Source organism: Scyliorhinus torazame, chromosome 10, assembly GCF_047496885.1.
Source record: "Scyliorhinus torazame isolate Kashiwa2021f chromosome 10, sScyTor2.1, whole genome shotgun sequence".
Taxonomy (NCBI): domain Eukaryota; kingdom Metazoa; phylum Chordata; class Chondrichthyes; order Carcharhiniformes; family Scyliorhinidae; genus Scyliorhinus; species Scyliorhinus torazame.
In genome coordinates, this window is record NC_092716.1 from 182,134,222 (window position 1) to 182,152,260 (window position 18,039).

General features: G+C 54.3%; 1 protein-coding gene across 1 annotated transcript in view; it reads left to right on the forward strand.

The window, feature by feature from the left end:
- Positions 1-18,039, forward strand: part of LOC140384401 (uncharacterized) — a 98,066-nt gene that overhangs the window by 76,504 nt on the left and 3,523 nt on the right. Inside the window, exons 10-11 of the mRNA XM_072466074.1 lie at positions 5,721-6,143; positions 12,083-12,505. Coding sequence (XP_072322175.1) covers positions 5,721-6,143; positions 12,083-12,505 — 846 coding nt within the window. The remainder of the gene's footprint in view (positions 1-5,720; positions 6,144-12,082; positions 12,506-18,039) is intronic.

Below are 18,039 nucleotides of genomic sequence, written 5' to 3' on the forward strand. Positions count from 1 at the left end.
AGCCACAGAAACCATGGAGAAAGAGTGCTAATGGCAGTCCCGAGAGAGAACAAAAGGTGTGAAAGGCCAAGCAGCAGAGAAACTAACATCGGAGGGCAAACTGTGACAGATGTAGATGTGGAGGTAGGGGAAAGGGGAACTAAGGGGAAGAACGGATAAGGAAAGGTGGATTAAATGGGGGGGGGGGAGGTAAATATACTTAAAGAAAGACAAGGGAGAAAGAAATAGTAAAAGACAGTTAAAATGAAATGGGATGAAAACAAATGGGTCGAGGTGATATAGAGCTAATCATCTGAAGTTGTTGAACTCGACGTTGAGACTGGAAGGCTGTAGTGAGCCTAACCGGAAGATGAGATGTCGTTCCTCCAGTTTGCGTTGACCTTCACTGGAACATTGCAGCAGGCCAAGAATAGACATGTGGGCATGGGAGCAGGTTTTGTGTTAAAATGGCAAGCAACGGAAAGGTCAGGGTCATGAATGCTCACAGACCGAATGTGCTCAACAAATCGATCACCCAATCTGCGTTTGGTCTCTCCGATATGGAGGAGACCACATTGGGAGCAGCGAATGCAATGGACCAGATTGAAAGAGGTGCTAGTGAAACGCTGCTTAACCTGGAATGAGTGTTTCGGGCCTGGGATGTTAAGCATGGAAGAGGTAAAGGGGCAGGTGTTACACCTTCTGCAATTGCATGGGAAGGTGCCATGGGTGATGTGACAGGAGTTGGGTATGGTGGAGAGGTGGACTAGATTATCTCGGAGGGAATGGTCTCTGCGGAATGTTGGCAGAGGGAGTGAAGGGAAGATGTGTTTGCTGGTGGCATCACGCTGGAGTTGGCGAAAATGCCGGAGGATTATGCTTTGCATGCGGAGGCTGGTGGGGTGAGATGTGAGAACGAGGGGGATTCTTTCCTTGTTCTGCGAGGGAAGGGAGGGGCGAGGGTAGTGGTGCGGGAGATGGACCACACACTGTTGAGGGCCCTGTCAACAACTGGAGGTGGGAAATCACGGTTGAGCACCATTTTGGAAAGTCGCTTCATTGGAGCAAATGCGACAGAGCGAAGGAGCTGAGAGAAAGGGATGGAGTCCTTACAGGGTGTAAGGTGCGAAGAGTTGTAATCCAGATAGCTGTGGGAATCAGTGGGCTTGTAGTGGATATTAGTAGATACCTTATTGCTAGAAATGAAGACAGAAAGATCAATGAAGGGAAGGGAAGTGCCTGAGATGGACCAGGTGAAAGGGATGGAGGGGTGGAAACTGGAAGCGAAGTTGATGAATTTTTCCAGGTCCGGACGAGAGCATGAAGCGGCACCAAAATAATCATCAATGTATCGGTAAAGGAGTTGTGGGAGGGGACACAGGTGGGCCTGGAAAAAGGAATGTTCCACATAACCCATGAAAAGGCAGACGTAGCTAGGACCCATGCGGGTACCCATTGCTACACCTTTGATTTGGAGAAAATAGGATGAGTTAAAGAAGAAGTTGTTCAGAGGTAGAACAAGTTCAACCAGGCGGAGGAGAGGGGTGGTGGATGGGAATTGTCCAGGCCTCTTTTCGAGAAAGAAGCGAAGAGCTGAGTCCTTTGCTGAGAACAGCACGCTCAGCCTCAGAGAGGGGAAGGTGGGAGGGTAGGGTAAACACGCGGCAATGGCTGGGGCTGGGAGAAATGGGGTAAGAGGGATTGGGACTGGTGGAGGGTCTAAGATGGACAGTGGTGTTGATAAGTTGTTGAAGCTTGCGTTCCGTAATATCTGCAAGAAACAGGAAAAGAATCTTGTAAAGGCATCGAATGATGCGTAGGCTGAAATGAAACTGGGGACAGGGACAGCTTTGGGAGAGAGTAAGACGGTGCTGCTGGAGAGAGATGCCGAGTGTCTTGGGGCGGCTCATGGCAAATACTGAGCAACTGGCCTGGTTGTGATTGAAAAAACAATCAGTGTCGGGATTCTCCCCTACCCGTCGGCCGGGGGGGTTCCCGGCGGGATGGAGTGGCGTGACCCACTCCGGCGTCAGGCCGCCCCAGGGTGCGGATTTCTACGCACGTTTAGGGGCGAAGCCCTCACCTTCAGGGGCTAGGCCCGCGCCGGAGTGGTTGCCATCCTGCCGGCTGGCGTGGAAGGCCTATGGCGCCACACCAGCCGGAGCCAAAGGGACTCAGCCGATCGGTGGAAGTCCGCGCATGCACGGGATCGTCAGCAGCTGCTGACGTCATCCCCGCACATGCGCAGGGGGGGTCACCTACGCATCCGCCATCGCGGTGACCTACACGGCCGACGCGTAGTAAAAGAGTGCCCCCACGGCACAGGCCCGCACGCGGATCGGTGGGCCCCGACTGCGGGACAGGCCGCCTTGGGGGCACCCCCCGGGGTCAGATCACCCCGCGCCCCTCCCAGGACCCCAGAGCCCGCCCGCCCCGCCAGTCCCGCCGGTAAGAGAGGTGGTTTAATTCCCGCCGGCGGGACTGGCATGACAGCAGCGGGACTTCGGCCCACCAGCGACCGGTCCCAGCCAACCCCAAGCCTGCGCCGTGCGGCAGCCAGCCAACCCCGGGGGGCCCCAAGTGCTACTACTGCCGGCAGACAAATCACCCCCGCCAGCGCTACCCGGCGCAGAGCGCACTCTGCAAGGCCTGCGGGAACAAGTGACATTTCGCTGCTGTGTGCCAGGCCCGGTCGATCGCCGCTGTAATCAGCTCCATTGTTCCTGCACCCACCAAGTGCGACCCGTGGGCGCAGCCATTTTTGTCCGCACAATTCACGTGCGGCCCGTGTGCGCCGCAGTCTTCCCCTCATCAGACCTTGGCGGCCCGTGGGCACCGCCATCTTCCCATCATCAGATCTCGTGCGGCCCATGGGCGCCGCCATCTTTAACGCCTCCATCTTCGGCACCATTTTGGACAGCGCCTCAGGACACCTGCTCTTCGGGCGCCTCATCTGGCCACTCATCGCCCGCAACCGCCGCCGACCAGCCCGGGGCCCACCAACACCAGCCGCAGCTCGCCTCCATCACGCTCGACCAGGCCCGGCCACACAACCTCGCAACCGCGACAATGACGGTGAAAGTCGATGGCCACAAGGCACCTTGCCTTTTCGACTCCGGGAGCACAGAGAGCTTCATCCACCCCGATATGGTAAGGTGCTGCTCCCTCGCGGTACACCCCATTACCCAACGCATCTCCCTGGCCTCCGGAACCCACTCCGTGGAGATCCGGGGGTACTGCACCGCCACCCTCACCGTCTAGGGCGTTCAGCAACTTCCGGCTTTACGTCCTCCCCAACCTCTGCGCTGCCTTGCTACTCGGCCTGGACTTCCAGTGCAACCTCCAAAAAGACCCTCCCCTTTCAAGTCGAGAGCGATACATCAGACGTCGCTCTAGCCGCCACTCTCAACCAGGCAGGCAGACCCGTGTCATTCTTTTCCCGCACCCTCCATGCCTCCGAAATTTGACACTCCTCCATGGAAAAGGAGGCCCAAGCCATCGTTGAAGCTGTGTGGCATTGGAGGCATTACCTGGCCGGCATGAGATTCACTCTCCTCACTGACCAACGGTCGATTGCCTTCATGTTCAGTAACACACAGCGGGGCAAGATCAAGAATGATAAAATCTTGAGGTGGAGGATCAAGCTCTCCACTACAATTATGAGATTTTGTATCGCCCCGGTAAGCTCAATGAGCCCCCCGATGCCCAATCCCGAGGTACCTGTGCCAGCGCACAAGTGGACCGACTCTGGGCCCTACACGATGGTCTCTGTCACCCAGGGGTCACCCGGTTCTTTCACTTTATAAAGGCCCGAAACCTACCCTACTCCATTGCGGAAGTCAGGGCGGTCACCAAAGACTGTCAGGTCTGCGCGGAGTGCAAACCGCACTTCTACCAGCAAGACCAGGTGAACCTGGTGAAGGCCTCCTGTCCCTTTTAACGCCTCAGCATGGACTTCAAAGGGCCCCTCCCCTTGCCCGACTGAAACACGTACTTACTTAACGTGGTCGACGAATACTCCAGATTCCCCTTCGCCATTCCATGCCCGATATGACATCTGCCACAGTCATCAAGGCCCTCAATACCATCTTCACTCTGTTCGGCTTCCCCGCTTACGTCCACAGCGACCGGGGATCCTCCGTTATGAGTGATGAGCTGTGTCAATTCCTGCTCAGCAAGGGCATTGTCTCGAGCAGGACGACCAGGGGAAACGGGCAGGTGGAGAGGGAGAACGGGACAGTGTGGAAGGCCGTCCTGCTGGCCCTACGGTCTAAAAATCTCCCGGTCTCCCGCTGGCAGGAGGTCCTCCCCGACGCCCTCCACTCCATCCTGTCGCTACTTTGCACTGCGACTAATGCAAGCCCCCATGAACGTCTCCTTGCCTTCCCCAGGAAGTCCGCCTCGGGGTTTCGCTCCCAACGTGGCTGGCAAGGCTGGCAACTCCAGGACACGTTCTCCTCCGCAGCCGAGTGCGGCTCCACAAGGCGGACCCATTGGTCGAGAAGGTACAGCTACTGCATGCAAACTCGGGGCGTACTCCGATACCGCCAAGACACAGTCTCCCTCAGGGACCTGGCACCAGCTGGGTCCCCACCCCACCCCACCACTGCCCCGGCGCCACCCATCCTCGCCCCAGCGCACCTCACCACAGCCCCCGCTCCAGGACGATCCGTCCTCCCATTGGTTCCACCCGAGGATGAAGATGAGGACTACACGCTCCCGGAGTCACAGGCGTCCACGCCGGTGCCTGCATCGCCACCGGGACTGCAGTGCTCGCAACGGAGGATCAAGGCACCGATCGGCTGAATTTGTGAACTTTTCCAGAACTGTACACTTAAAAACAAATATACAATTACATTGTAATAATTTTCCACCATGCCCGCCGGACTCTTTTGTTAACAGGGGGTGAATGTGGTAGTCCCCACTGTTGTATATAGTGCACGTATAAGATGTAATACGGTAAGATTCCTGTACTACAGGTACAGGGGTAGATCCCTGCCTACTGGCTCCGCCCAGGAGGCGGAGTATAAATGTGTGTGCTCACCGAGCTGCAGCCATTTCGGCGGCAGCTGTAGGAGACCACATCTCTGCGTAATAAAGCCTCAATTACTCTCTACTCTCGTCTCGTCGTAATTGATAGTGCATCAGTTACCAATTGAAGCAACTGGATCACTGAAGGCCTTGGAGATACATAGGTCTTGGTGCCAGGTTTAATACAAGTTGACACCATAGGGAATATATTCCACTGACCATTATATTATAAACCACTGAATACCAAATTTTGTCAGAAATTCTTATCATTCAGCAATAATAATTACAGACCATCCTGATGTCCCCAACTCAAGAAACAATGAGACAGAATTGACCCACTGCGTGTATTGACCCAATGAAGTCTGTCACTGATCAATACCTCATGAATCCTGATGGTTCAAATCCGACTCATTTATGAAGCTGTAATCGCATGACTAACATCAAGTTACTCACTCAAAGAGGTTCTAACAATGGCACATCAGCCTATTAATAAACTATTTTGGTACTCAGAGAACAACATCAATTTGAGCACAGCACACATGCACATCAGAGAACGTGAGATCGCAGCAAATGAGAACCAATGAATCATCATCTAATTCTTCAATAAATATTGCAGCCAATTCAGTTTCTAATTTGTGTCTAAATAAGAATGCTTTGGGGAGAATTGGAACAAATGGGTTTCTGTCATATTAATACATTTTCTTTTCTAGCTCCGCCCTCAATTACTGAAATCAAGAAACCGGATGAAATCAGACACAATGAGCCAGCCAATCTGAGTTGGGATGTTGCTGTGTTCAGTCCAGAGATGGTGAGCATTGTTACATCGGTGAAGAGGAAAGGAGAGTGGGAAGCAAACCAGTTATTTCACTGGGAAATTCCAGCACAGCAAGTGGCGGGATCAAAGGGTGAATCAATTCCCCAAAGAAATGTGCCAGCTTGGTGCAAGAAAGATGATTCCTTCACTGCTGAGGTTCCAGATTTACAACGCACATCTGATGGATGTTCTGTCATTCCCTGCTCCATTTCACTGAGGCCTGATATATCCAAGGACGATGGTGCTGAGTTAATCATTGAAGTTAAACAGGATTCGGAGGAAGCCCAGAGTAAAAGCACAGTGCTGAAAGTCACAACAGGTAATGTCTGCACTTTACACATCACACAATCTCAGCAGGTCTGGCAGAATCTGTAGGGAGAGAAAAGAGCTAAATTTCTAGTCCAGATGACCCTTTGTCAAAGCTATAAGACAGAGAAAATGGGAAATATTTATATTGTGGAGAATGAAAGATGAGTCATAGCCACAGGAACTCAGGGAAACGGGATGCTAAAAGCCACAGAAACCATGGAGAAAGAGTGCTAATGGCAGTCCCCAGAGAGAACAAAAGGTGTGAAAGGCCAAGCAGCAGAGAAACTAACATCGGAGGGCAAACTGTGACAGATGTAGATGTGGGGGTAGGGGAAAGGGGAACTAAGGGGAAGAACGGATAAGGAAAGGTGGATTAAATGGGGGTGGGGGGGGTGGGGTGGGGGGTGGGGGGGGAGGTAAATATACTTAAAGAAAGACAAGGGAGAAAGAAATAGTAAAAGACAGTTAAAATGAAATGGGATGAAAACAAATGGGTCGCGGTGATATAGAGCTAATCATCTGAAGTTGTTGAACTCGACGTTGAGACTGGAAGGCTGTAGTGAGCCTCAACGGAAGATGAGATATCGTTCCTCCAGTTTGCGTTGACCTTCACTGGAACATTGCAGCAGGCCAAGAATAGACATGTGGGCATGGGAGCAGGGTTTGTGTTAAAATGGCAAGCAACGGAAAGGTCAGGGTCATGAATGCTCACAGACCGAATGTGCTCAACAAATCGATCACCCAATCTGCGTTTGGTCTCTCCGATATGGAGGAGACCACATTGGGAGCAGCGAATGCAATGGACCAGATTGAAAGAGGTGCTGGTGAAATGCTGCTTAACCTGGAATGAGTGTTTCGGGCCTGGGATGTTAAGCATGGAAGAGGTAAAGGGGCAGGTGTTACACCTTCTGCAATTGCATGGGAAGGTGCCATGGGTGATGGGACAGGAGTTGGGTATGGTGGAGAGGTGGACTAGATTATCTCGGAGGGAATGGTCTCTGCGGAATGTTGGCAGAGGGAGTGAAGGGAAGATGTGTTTGCTGGTGGCATCACGCTGGAGTTGGCGAAAATGCCGGAGGATTATGCTTTGCATGCGGAGGCTGGTGGGGTGAGATGTGAGAACGAGGGGGATTCTTTCCTTGTTCTGCGAGGGAGGGGAGGGGGCGAGGGTAGTGGCGCGGGAGATGGACCACACACTGTTGAGGGCCCTGTCAACAACTGGAGGTGGGAAATCACGGTTGAGCACCATTTTGGAAAGTGGCTTCATTGGAACAAATGCGACAGAGCGAAGGAGCTGAGAGAAAGGGATGGAGTCCTTACAGGGTGTAAGGTGCGAAGAGTTGTAATCCAGATAGCTGTGGGAATCAGTGGGCTTGTAGTGGATATTAGTAGATACCTTATTGCTAGAAATGAAGACAGAAAGATCAATGAAGGGAAGGGAAGTGCCTGAGATGAACCAGGTGAAAGTGATGGAGGGGTGGAAACTGGAAGCGAAGTTGATGAATTTTTCCAGGTCCGGACGAGAGCATGAAGCGGCACCAAAATAATCATCAATGTATCGGTAAAGGAGTTGTGGGAGGGGACACAGGTGGGCCTGGAAAAAGGAATGTTCCACATAACCCATGAAAAGGCAGACGTAGCTAGGACCCATGCGGGTACCCATTGCTACACCTTTGATTTGGAGAAAATAGGATGAGTTAAAGAAGAAGTTGTTCAGAGGTAGAACAAGTTCAACCAGGCGGAGGAGAGGGGTGGTGGATGGGAATTGTCCAGGCCTCTTTTCGAGAAAGAAGCGAAGAGCTGAGTCCTTTGCTGAGAACAGCACGCTCAGCCTCAGAGAGGGGAAGGTGGGAGGGTAGGGTAAACACGCGGCAATGGCTGGGGCTGGGAGAAATGGGGTAAGAGGGATTGGGACTGGTGGAGGGTCTAAGATGGACAGTGGTGTTGATAAGTTGTTGAAGCTTGCGTTCCGTAATATCTGCAAGAAACAGGAAAAGAATCTTGTAAAGGCATCGAATGATGCGTAGGCTGAAATGAAACTGGGGACAGGGACAGCTTTGAGAGAGCGAGTAAGACGGTGCTGCTGGAGAGAGATGCCGAGTGTCTTGGGGCGGCTCATGGCAAATACTTAGCAACTAGCCTGGTTGTGATTGAAAAAACAATCAGTGTCGGGATTCTCCCCTACCCGTCGGGCCGGGGGGGTTCCCGGCGGGATGGAGTGGCGTGACCCACTCCGGCGTCAGACCGCCCCAGGGTGCGGATTTCTACGCACGTTTAGGGGCGAAGCCCTCACCTTCAGGGGCTAGGCCCGCGCCGGAGTGGTTGCCATCCTGCCGGCTGGCGTGGAAGGACTATGGCGCCACACCAGCCGGAGCCAAAGGGACTCAGCCGATCGGTGGAAGTCCGCGCATGCACGGGATCGTCAGCAGTTGCTGACGTCATCCCCGCGCATGCGCAGGGGGGGTCACCTACGCATCCGCCATCGCGGTGACCTACACGGCCGACGCGTAGTAAAAGAGTGCCCCCACGGCACAGGCCCGCACGCGGATCGGTGGGCCCCGACTGCGGGACAGGCCGCCTTGGGGGCACCCCCCGGGGTCAGATCACCCCGCGCCCCTCCCAGGACCCCAGAGCCCGCCCGCCCCGCCAGTCCCGCCGGTAAGAGAGGTGGTTTAATTCCCGCCGGCGGGACTGGCATGACAGCAGCGGGACTTCGGCCCACCAGCGACCGGTCCCAGCCAACCCCAAGCCTGCGCCGTGCGGCAGCCAGCCAACCCCGGGGGGCCCCAAGTGCTACTGCTGCCGGCAGACAAAACACCCCCGCCAGCGCTGCCCGGCGCGGAGCGCACTCTGCAAGGCCTGCGGGAACAAGTGACATTTCGCTGCTGTGTGCCAGGCCCGGTCGATCGCCGCTGTAATCAGCTCCATTGTTCCTGCACCCACCAAGTGCGACCCGTGGGCGCAGCCATTTTTGTCCGCACAATTCACGTGCGGCCCGTGTGCGCCGCAGTCTTCCCCTCATCAGACCTTGGCGGCCCGTGGGCACCGCCATCTTCCCATCATCAGATCTCGTGCGGCCCATGGGCGCCGCCATCTTTAACGCCTCCATCTTCGGCACCATTTTGGACAGCGCCTCAGGACACCTGCTCTTCGGGCGCCTCATCTGGCCACTCATCGCCCGCAACCGCCGCCGACCAGCCCGGGGCCCACCAACACCAGCCGCAGCTCGCCTCCATCACGCTCGACCAGGCCCGGCCACACAACCTCGCAACCGCGACAATGACGGTGAAAGTCGATGGCCACAAGGCACCTTGCCTTTTCGACTCCGGGAGCACAGAGAGCTTCATCCACCCCGATATGGTAAGGTGCTGCTCCCTCGCGGTACACCCCATTACCCAACGCATCTCCCTGGCCTCCGGAACCCACTCCGTGGAGATCCGGGGGTACTGCACCGCCACCCTCACCGTCTAGGGCGTTCAGCAACTTCCGGCTTTACGTCCTCCCCAACCTCTGCGCTGCCTTGCTACTCGGCCTGGACTTCCAGTGCAACCTCCAAAAAGACCCTCCCCTTTCAAGTCGAGAGCGATACATCAGACGTCGCTCTAGCCGCCACTCTCAACCAGGCAGGCAGACCCGTGTCATTCTTTTCCCGCACCCTCCATGCCTCCGAAATTTGACACTCCTCCATGGAAAAGGAGGCCCAAGCCATCGTTGAAGCTGTGTGGCATTGGAGGCATTACCTGGCCGGCATGAGATTCACTCTCCTCACTGACCAACGGTCGATTGCCTTCATGTTCAGTAACACACAGCGGGGCAAGATCAAGAATGATAAAATCTTGAGGTGGAGGATCAAGCTCTCCACTACAATTATGAGATTTTGTATCGCCCCGGTAAGCTCAATGAGCCCCCCGATGCCCAATCCCGAGGTACCTGTGCCAGCGCACAAGTGGACCGACTCTGGGCCCTACACGATGGTCTCTGTCACCCAGAGGTCACCCGGTTCTTTCACTTTATAAAGGCCCGAAACCTACCCTACTCCATTGCGGAAGTCAGGGCGGTCACCAAAGACTGTCAGGTCTGCGCGGAGTGCAAACCGCACTTCTACCAGCAAGACCAGGTGAACCTGGTGAAGGCCTCCTGTCCCTTTTAACGCCTCAGCATGGACTTCAAAGGGCCCCTCCCCTTGCCCGACTGAAACACGTACTTACTTAACGTGGTCGACGAATACTCCAGATTCCCCTTCGCCATTCCATGCCCCGATATGACATCTGCCACAGTCATCAAGGCCCTCAATACCATCTTCACTCTGTTCGGCTTCCCCGCTTACGTCCACAGCGACCGGGGATCCTCCGTTATGAGTGATGAGCTGTGTCAATTCCTGCTCAGCAAGGGCATTGTCTCGAGCAGGACGACCAGGGGAAACGGGCAGGTGGAGAGGGAGAACGGGACAGTGTGGAAGGCCGTCCTGCTGGCCCTACGGTCTAAAAATCTCCCGGTCTCCCGCTGGCAGGAGGTCCTCCCCGACGCCCTCCACTCCATCCTGTCGCTACTTTGCACTGCGACTAATGCAAGCCCCCATGAACGTCTCCTTGCCTTCCCCAGGAAGTCCGCCTCGGGGTTTCGCTCCCAACGTGGCTGGCAAGGCTGGCAACTCCAGGACACGTTCTCCTCCGCAGCCGAGTGCGGCTCCACAAGGCGGACCCATTGGTCGAGAAGGTACAGCTACTGCATGCAAACTCGGGGCGTACTCCGATACCGCCAAGACACAGTCTCCCTCAGGGACCTGGCACCAGCTGGGTCCCCACCCCACCCCACCACTGCCCCGGCGCCACCCATCCTCGCCCCAGCGCACCTCACCACAGCCCCCGCTCCAGGACGATCCGTCCTCCCATTGGTTCCACCCGGGGATGAAGATGAGGACTACACGCTCCCGGAGTCACAGGCGTCCACGCCGGTGCCTGCATCGCCACCGGGACTGCAGTGCTCGCAACGGAGGATCAAGGCATCCGATCGGCTGAATTTGTGAACTTTTCCAGAACTGTACACTTAAAAACAAATATACAATTACATTGTAATAATTTTCCACCATGCCCGCCGGACTCTTTTGTTAACAGGGGGTGAATGTGGTAGTCCCCACTGTTGTATATAGTGCACGTATAAGATGTAATACGGTAAGATTCCTGTACTACAGGTACAGGGGTAGATCCCTGCCTACTGGCTCCGCCCAGGAGGCGGAGTATAAATGTGTGTGCTCACCGAGCTGCAGCCATTTCGGCGGCAGCTGTAGGAGGCCACACATCTCTGCGTAATAAAGCCTCAATTACTCTCTACTCTCGTCTCGTCGTAATTGATAGTGCATCAGTTACCAATTGAAGCAACTGGATCACTGAAGGCCTTGGAGATACATAGGTCTTGGTGCCAGGTTTAATACAAGTTGACACCATAGGGAATATATTCCACTGACCATTACATTATAAACCACTGAATACCAAATTTTGTCAGAAATTCTTATCATTCAGCAATAATAATTACAGACCATCCTGATGTCCCCAACTCAAGAAACAATGAGACAGAACACTGCGTGTATTGACCCAATGAAGTCTGTCACTGATCAATACCTCATGAATCCTGATGGTTCAAATCCGACTCATTTATGAAGCTGTAATCGCATGACTAACATCAAGTTACTCACTCAAAGAGGTTCTAACAATGGCACATCAGCCTATTAATAAACTATTTTGGTACTCAGAGAACAACATCAATTTGAGCACAGCACACATGCACATCAGAGAACGTGAGATCGCAGCAAATGAGAACCAATGAATCATCATCTAATTCTTCAATAAATATTGCAGCCAATTCAGTTTCTAATTTGTGTCTAAATAAGAATGCTTTGGGGAGAATTGGAACAAATGGGTTTCTGTCATATTAATACATTTTCTTTTCTAGCTCCGCCCTCAATTACTGAAATCAAGAAACCGGATGAAATCAGACACAATGAGCCAGCCAATCTGAGTTGGGATGTTGCTGTGTTCAGTCCAGAGGTGGTGAGCATTGTTACATCGGTGAAGAGGAAAGGAGAGCGGGAAGCAAACCAGTTATTTCACTGGGAAATTCCAGTACAGCAAGTGTCGGGATCAAAGGGTGAATCAATTCCCCAAAGAAATGTGCCAGCTTGGTGCAAGAAAGATGATCCCTTCACTGCTGAGGTTCCAGATTTACAACGCACATCTGATGGATGTTTCCTTATCCCCTGTTCCATTTCACTGAGGCCTGATATATCCAAGGACGATGGTGCTGAGTTAATCATTGAAGTTAAACAGGATTCGGAGGAAGCCCAGAGTAAAAGCACAGTACTGAAAGTCACAACAGGTAATGTCTGCACTTTACACATCACACAATCTCAGCAGGTCTGGCAGAATCTGTAGGGAGAGAAAAGAGCTAAATTTCTAGTCCAGATGACCCTTTGTCAAAGCTATAAGACAGAGAAAATGGGAAATATTTATATTGTGGAGAATGAAAGATGAGTCATAGCCACAGGAACTCAGGGAAACGGGATGCTAAAAGCCACAGAAACCATGGAGAAAGAGTGCTAATGGCAGTCCCCAGAGAGAACAAAAGGTGTGAAAGGCCAAGCAGCAGAGAAACTAACATCGGAGGGCAAACTGTGACAGATGTAGATGTGGGGGTAGGGGAAAGGGGAACTAAGGGGAAGAACGGATAAGGAAAGGTGGATTAAATGCGGGGGGGGGGGGGTAAATATACTTAAACAAAGACAAGGGAGAAAGAAATAGTAAAAGACAGTTAAAATGAAATGGGATGAAAACAAATGGGTCGAGGTGATATAGAGCTAATCATCTGAAGTTGTTGAACTCGACGTTGAGACTGGAAGGCTGTAGTGAGCCTAACCGGAAGATGAGATGTCGTTCCTCCAGTTTGCGTTGACCTTCACTGGAACATTGCAGCAGGCCAAGAATAGACATGTGGGCATGGGAGCAGGGTTTGTGTTAAAATGGCAAGCAACGGAAAGGTCAGGGTCATGAATGCTCACAGACCGAATGTGCTCAACAAATCGATCACCCAATCTGCGTTTGGTCTCTCCGATATGGAGGAGACCACATTGGGAGCAGCGAATGCAATGGACCAGATTGAAAGAGGTGCTAGTGAAACGCTGCTTAACCTGGAATGAGTGTTTCGGGCCTGGGATGTTAAGCATGGAAGAGGTAAAGGGGCAGGTGTTACACCTTCTGCAATTGCATGGGAAGGTGCCATGGGTGATGGGACAGGAGTTGGGTATGGTGGAGAGGTGGACTAGATTATCTCGGAGGGAATGGTCTCTGCGGAATGTTGGCAGAGGGAGTGAAGGGAAGATGTGTTTGCTGGTGGCATCACGCTGGAGTTGGCGAAAATGCCGGAGGATTATGCTTTGCATGCGGAGGCTGGTGGGGTGAGATGTGAGAACGAGGGGGATTCTTTCCTTGTTCTGCGAGGGAGGGGAGGGGGCGAGGGTAGTGGTGCGGGAGATGGACCACACACTGTTGAGGGCCTTGTCAACAACTGGAGGTGGGAAATCACGGTTGAGCACCATTTTGGAAAGTCGCTTCATTGGAGCAAATGCGACAGAGCGAAGGAGCTGAGAGAAAGGGATGGAGTCCTTACAGGGTGTAAGGTGCGAAGAGTTGTAATCCAGATAGCTGTGGGAATCAGTGGGCTTGTAGTGGATATTAGTAGATACCTTATTGCTAGAAATGAAGACAGAAAGATCAATGAAGGGAAGGGAAGTGCCTGAGATGGACCAGGTGAAAGGGATGGAGGGGTGGAAACTGGAAGCGAAGTTGATGAATTTTTCCAGGTCCGGACGAGAGCATGAAGCGGCACCAAAATAATCATCAATGTATCGGTAAAGGAGTTGTGGGAGGGGACACAGGTGGGCCTGGAAAAAGGAATGTTCCACATAACCCATGAAAAGGCAGACGTAGCTAGGACCCATGCGGGTACCCATTGCTACACCTTTGATTTGGAGAAAATAGGATGAGTTAAAGAAGAAGTTGTTCAGAGGTAGAACAAGTTCAACCAGGCGGAGGAGAGGGGTGGTGGATGGGAATTGTCCAGGCCTCTTTTCGAGAAAGAAGCGAAGAGCTGAGTCCTTTGCTGAGAACAGCACGCTCAGCCTCAGAGAGGGGAAGGTGGGAGGGTAGGGTAAACACGCGGCAATGGCTGGGGCTGGGAGAAATGGGGTAAGAGGGATTGGGACTGGTGGAGGGTCTAAGATGGACAGTGGTGTTGATAAGTTGTTGAAGCTTGCGTTCCGTAATATCTGCAAGAAACAGGAAAAGAATCTTGTAAAGGCATCGAATGATGCGTAGGCTGAAATGAAACTGGGGACAGGGACAGCTTTGAGAGAGCGAGTAAGACGGTGCTGCTGGAGAGAGATGCCGAGTGTCTTGGGGCGGCTCATGGCAAATACTGAGCAACTAGCCTGGTTGTGATTGAAAAAACAATCAGTGTCGGGATTCTCCCCTACCCGTCGGGCCGGGGGGGTTCCCGGCGGGATGGAGTGGCGTGACCCACTCCGGCGTCAGGCCGCCCCAGGGTGCGGATTTCTACGCACGTTTAGGGGCGAAGCCCTCACCTTCAGGGGCTAGGCCCGCGCCGGAGTGGTTGCCATCCTGCCGGCTGGCGTGGAAGGCCTATGGCGCCACACCAGCCGGAGCCAAAGGGACTCAGCCGATCGGTGGAAGTCCGCGCATGCACGGGATCGTCAGCAGCTGCTGATGTCATCCCCGCGCATGCGCAGGGGGGGGGTCACCTACGCATCCGCCATCGCGGTGACCTACACGGCCGACGCGTAGTAAAAGAGTGCCCCCACGGCACAGGTCCGCACGCGGATCGGTGGGCCCCGACTGCGGGACAGGCCGCCTTGGGGGCACCCCCCGGGGTCAGATCACCCCGCGCCCCTCCCAGGACCCCAGAGCCCGCCCTCCCCGCCAGTCCCGCCGGTAAGAGAGGTGGTTTAATTCCCGCCGGCGGAACTGGCATGACAGCAGCGGGACTTCGGCCCACCAGCGACCGGTCCCAGCCAACCCCAAGCCTGCGCCGTGCGGCAGCCAGCCAACCCCGGGGGGCCCCAAGTGCTACTGCTGCGGGCAGACAAAACGCCCCCGCCAGCGCTGCCCGGCGCGGAGCGCACTCTGCAAGGCCTGCGGGAACAAGTGACATTTCGCTGCTGTGTGCCAGGCCCGGTCGATCGCCGCTGTAATCAGCTCCATTGTTCCTGCACCCACCAAGTGCGACCCGTGGGCGCAGCCATTTTTGTCCGCACAATTCACGTGCGGCCCGTGTGCGCCGCAGTCTTCCCCTCATCAGACCTTGGCGGCCCGTGGGCACCGCCATCTTCCCATCATCAGATCTCGTGCGGCCCATGGGCGCCGCCATCTTTAACGCCTCCATCTTTGGCACCATTTTGGACAGCGCCTCAGGACACCTGCTCTTCGGGCGCCTCATCTGGCCACTCATCGCCCGCAACCGCCGCCGACCAGCCCGGGGCCCACCAACACCAGCCGCAGCTCGCCTCCATCACGCTCGACCAGGCCCGGCCACACAACCTCGCAACCGCGACAATGACGGTGAAAGTCGATGGCCACAAGGCACCTTGCCTTTTCGACTCCGGGAGCACAGAGAGCTTCATCCACCCCGATATGGTAAGGTGCTGCTCCCTCGCGGTACACCCCATTACCCAACGCATCTCCCTGGCCTCCGGAACCCACTCCGTGGAGATCTGGGGGTACTGCACCGCCACCCTCACCGTCTAGGGCGTTCAGCAACTTCCGGCTTTACGTCCTCCCCAACCTCTGCGCTGCCTTGCTACTCGGCCTGGACTTCCAGTGCAACCTCCAAAAAGACCCTCCCCTTTCAAGTCGAGAGCGCTACATCAGACGTCGCTCTAGCCGCCACTCTCAACCAGGCAGGCAGACCCGTGTCATTCTTTTCCCGCACCCTCCATGCCTCCGAAATTTGACACTCCTCCATGGAAAAGGAGGCCCAAGCCATCGTTGAAGCTGTGTGGCATTGGAGGCATTACCTGGCCGGCATGAGATTCACTCTCCTCACTGACCAACGGTCGATTGCCTTCATGTTCAGTAACACACAGCGGGGCAAGATCAAGAATGATAAAATCTTGAGGTGGAGGATCAAGCTCTCCACTACAATTATGAGATTTTGTATCGCCCCGGTAAGCTCAATGAGCCCCCCGATGCCCAATCCCGAGGTACCTGTGCCAGCGCACAAGTGGACCGACTCTGGGCCCTACACGATGGTCTCTGTCACCCAGGGGTCACCCGGTGCTTTCACTTTATAAAGGCCCGAAACCTACCCTACTCCATTGCGGAAGTCAGGGCGGTCACCAAAGACTGTCAGGTCTGCGCGGAGTGCAAACCGCACTTCTACCAGCAAGACCAGGTGAACGTGGTGAAGGCCTCCTGTCCCTTTTAACGCCTCAGCATGGACTTCAAAGGGCCCCTCCCCTTGCCCGACTGAAACACGTACTTACTTAACGTGGTCGACGAATACTCCAGATTCCCCTTCGCCATTCCATGCCCCGATATGACATCTGCCACAGTCATCAAGGCCCTCAATACCATCTTCACTCTGTTCGGCTTCCCCGCTTACGTCCACAGCGACCGGGGATCCTCCGTTATGAGTGATGAGCTGTGTCAATTCCTGCTCAGCAAGGGCATTGTCTCGAGCAGGACGACCAGGGGAAACGGGCAGGTGGAGAGGGAGAACGGGACAGTGTGGAAGGCCGTCCTGCTGGCCCTACGGTCTAAAAATCTCCCGGTCTCCCGCTGGCAGGAGGTCCTCCCCGACGCCCTCCACTCCATCCTGTCGCTACTTTGCACTGCGACTAATGCAAGCCCCCATGAACGTCTCCTTGCCTTCCCCAGGAAGTCCACCTCGGGGTTTCGCTCCCAACGTGGCTGGCAAGGCTGGCAACTCCAGGACACGTTCTCCTCCGCAGCCGAGTGCGGCTCCACAAGGCGGACCCATTGGTCGAGAGGGTACAGCTACTGCATGCAAACTCGGGGCGTACTCCGATACCGCCAAGACACAGTCTCCCTCAGGGACCTGGCACCAGCTGGGACCCCACCCCACCCCACCACTGCCCCGGCGCCACCCATCCTCGCCCCAGCGCACCTCACCACAGCCCCCGCTCCAGGACGATCCGTCCTCCCATTGGTTCCACCCGGGGATGAAGATGAGGACTACACGCTCCCGGAGTCACAGGCGTCCACGCCGGTGCCTGCATCGCCACCGGGACTGCAGTGCTCGCAACGGAGGATCAAGGCATCCGATCGGCTGAATTTGTGAACTTTTCCAGAACTGTACACTTAAAAACAAATATACAATTACATTGTAATAATTTTCCACCATGCCCGCCGGACTCTTTTGTTAACAGGGGGTGAATGTGGTAGTCCCCACTGTTGTATATAGTGCACGTATAAGATGTAATACGGTAAGGTTCCTGTACTACAGGTACAGGGGTAGATCCCTGCCTACTGGCTCCGCCCAGGAGGCGGAGTATAAATGTGTGTGCTCACCGAGCTGCAGCCATTTCGGCAGCAGCTGTAGGAGGCCACACATCTCTGCGTAATAAAGCCTCAATTACTCTCTACTCTCGTCTCGTCGTAATTGATAGTGCATCAGTTACCAATTGAAGCAACTGGATCACTGAAGGCCTTGGAGATACATAGGTCTTGGTGCCAGGTTTAATACAAGTTGACACCATAGGGAATATATTCCACTGACCATTACATTATAAACCACTGAATACCAAATTTTGTCAGAAATTCTTATCATTCAGCAATAATAATTACTGACCATCCTGATGTCCCCAACTCAAGAAACAA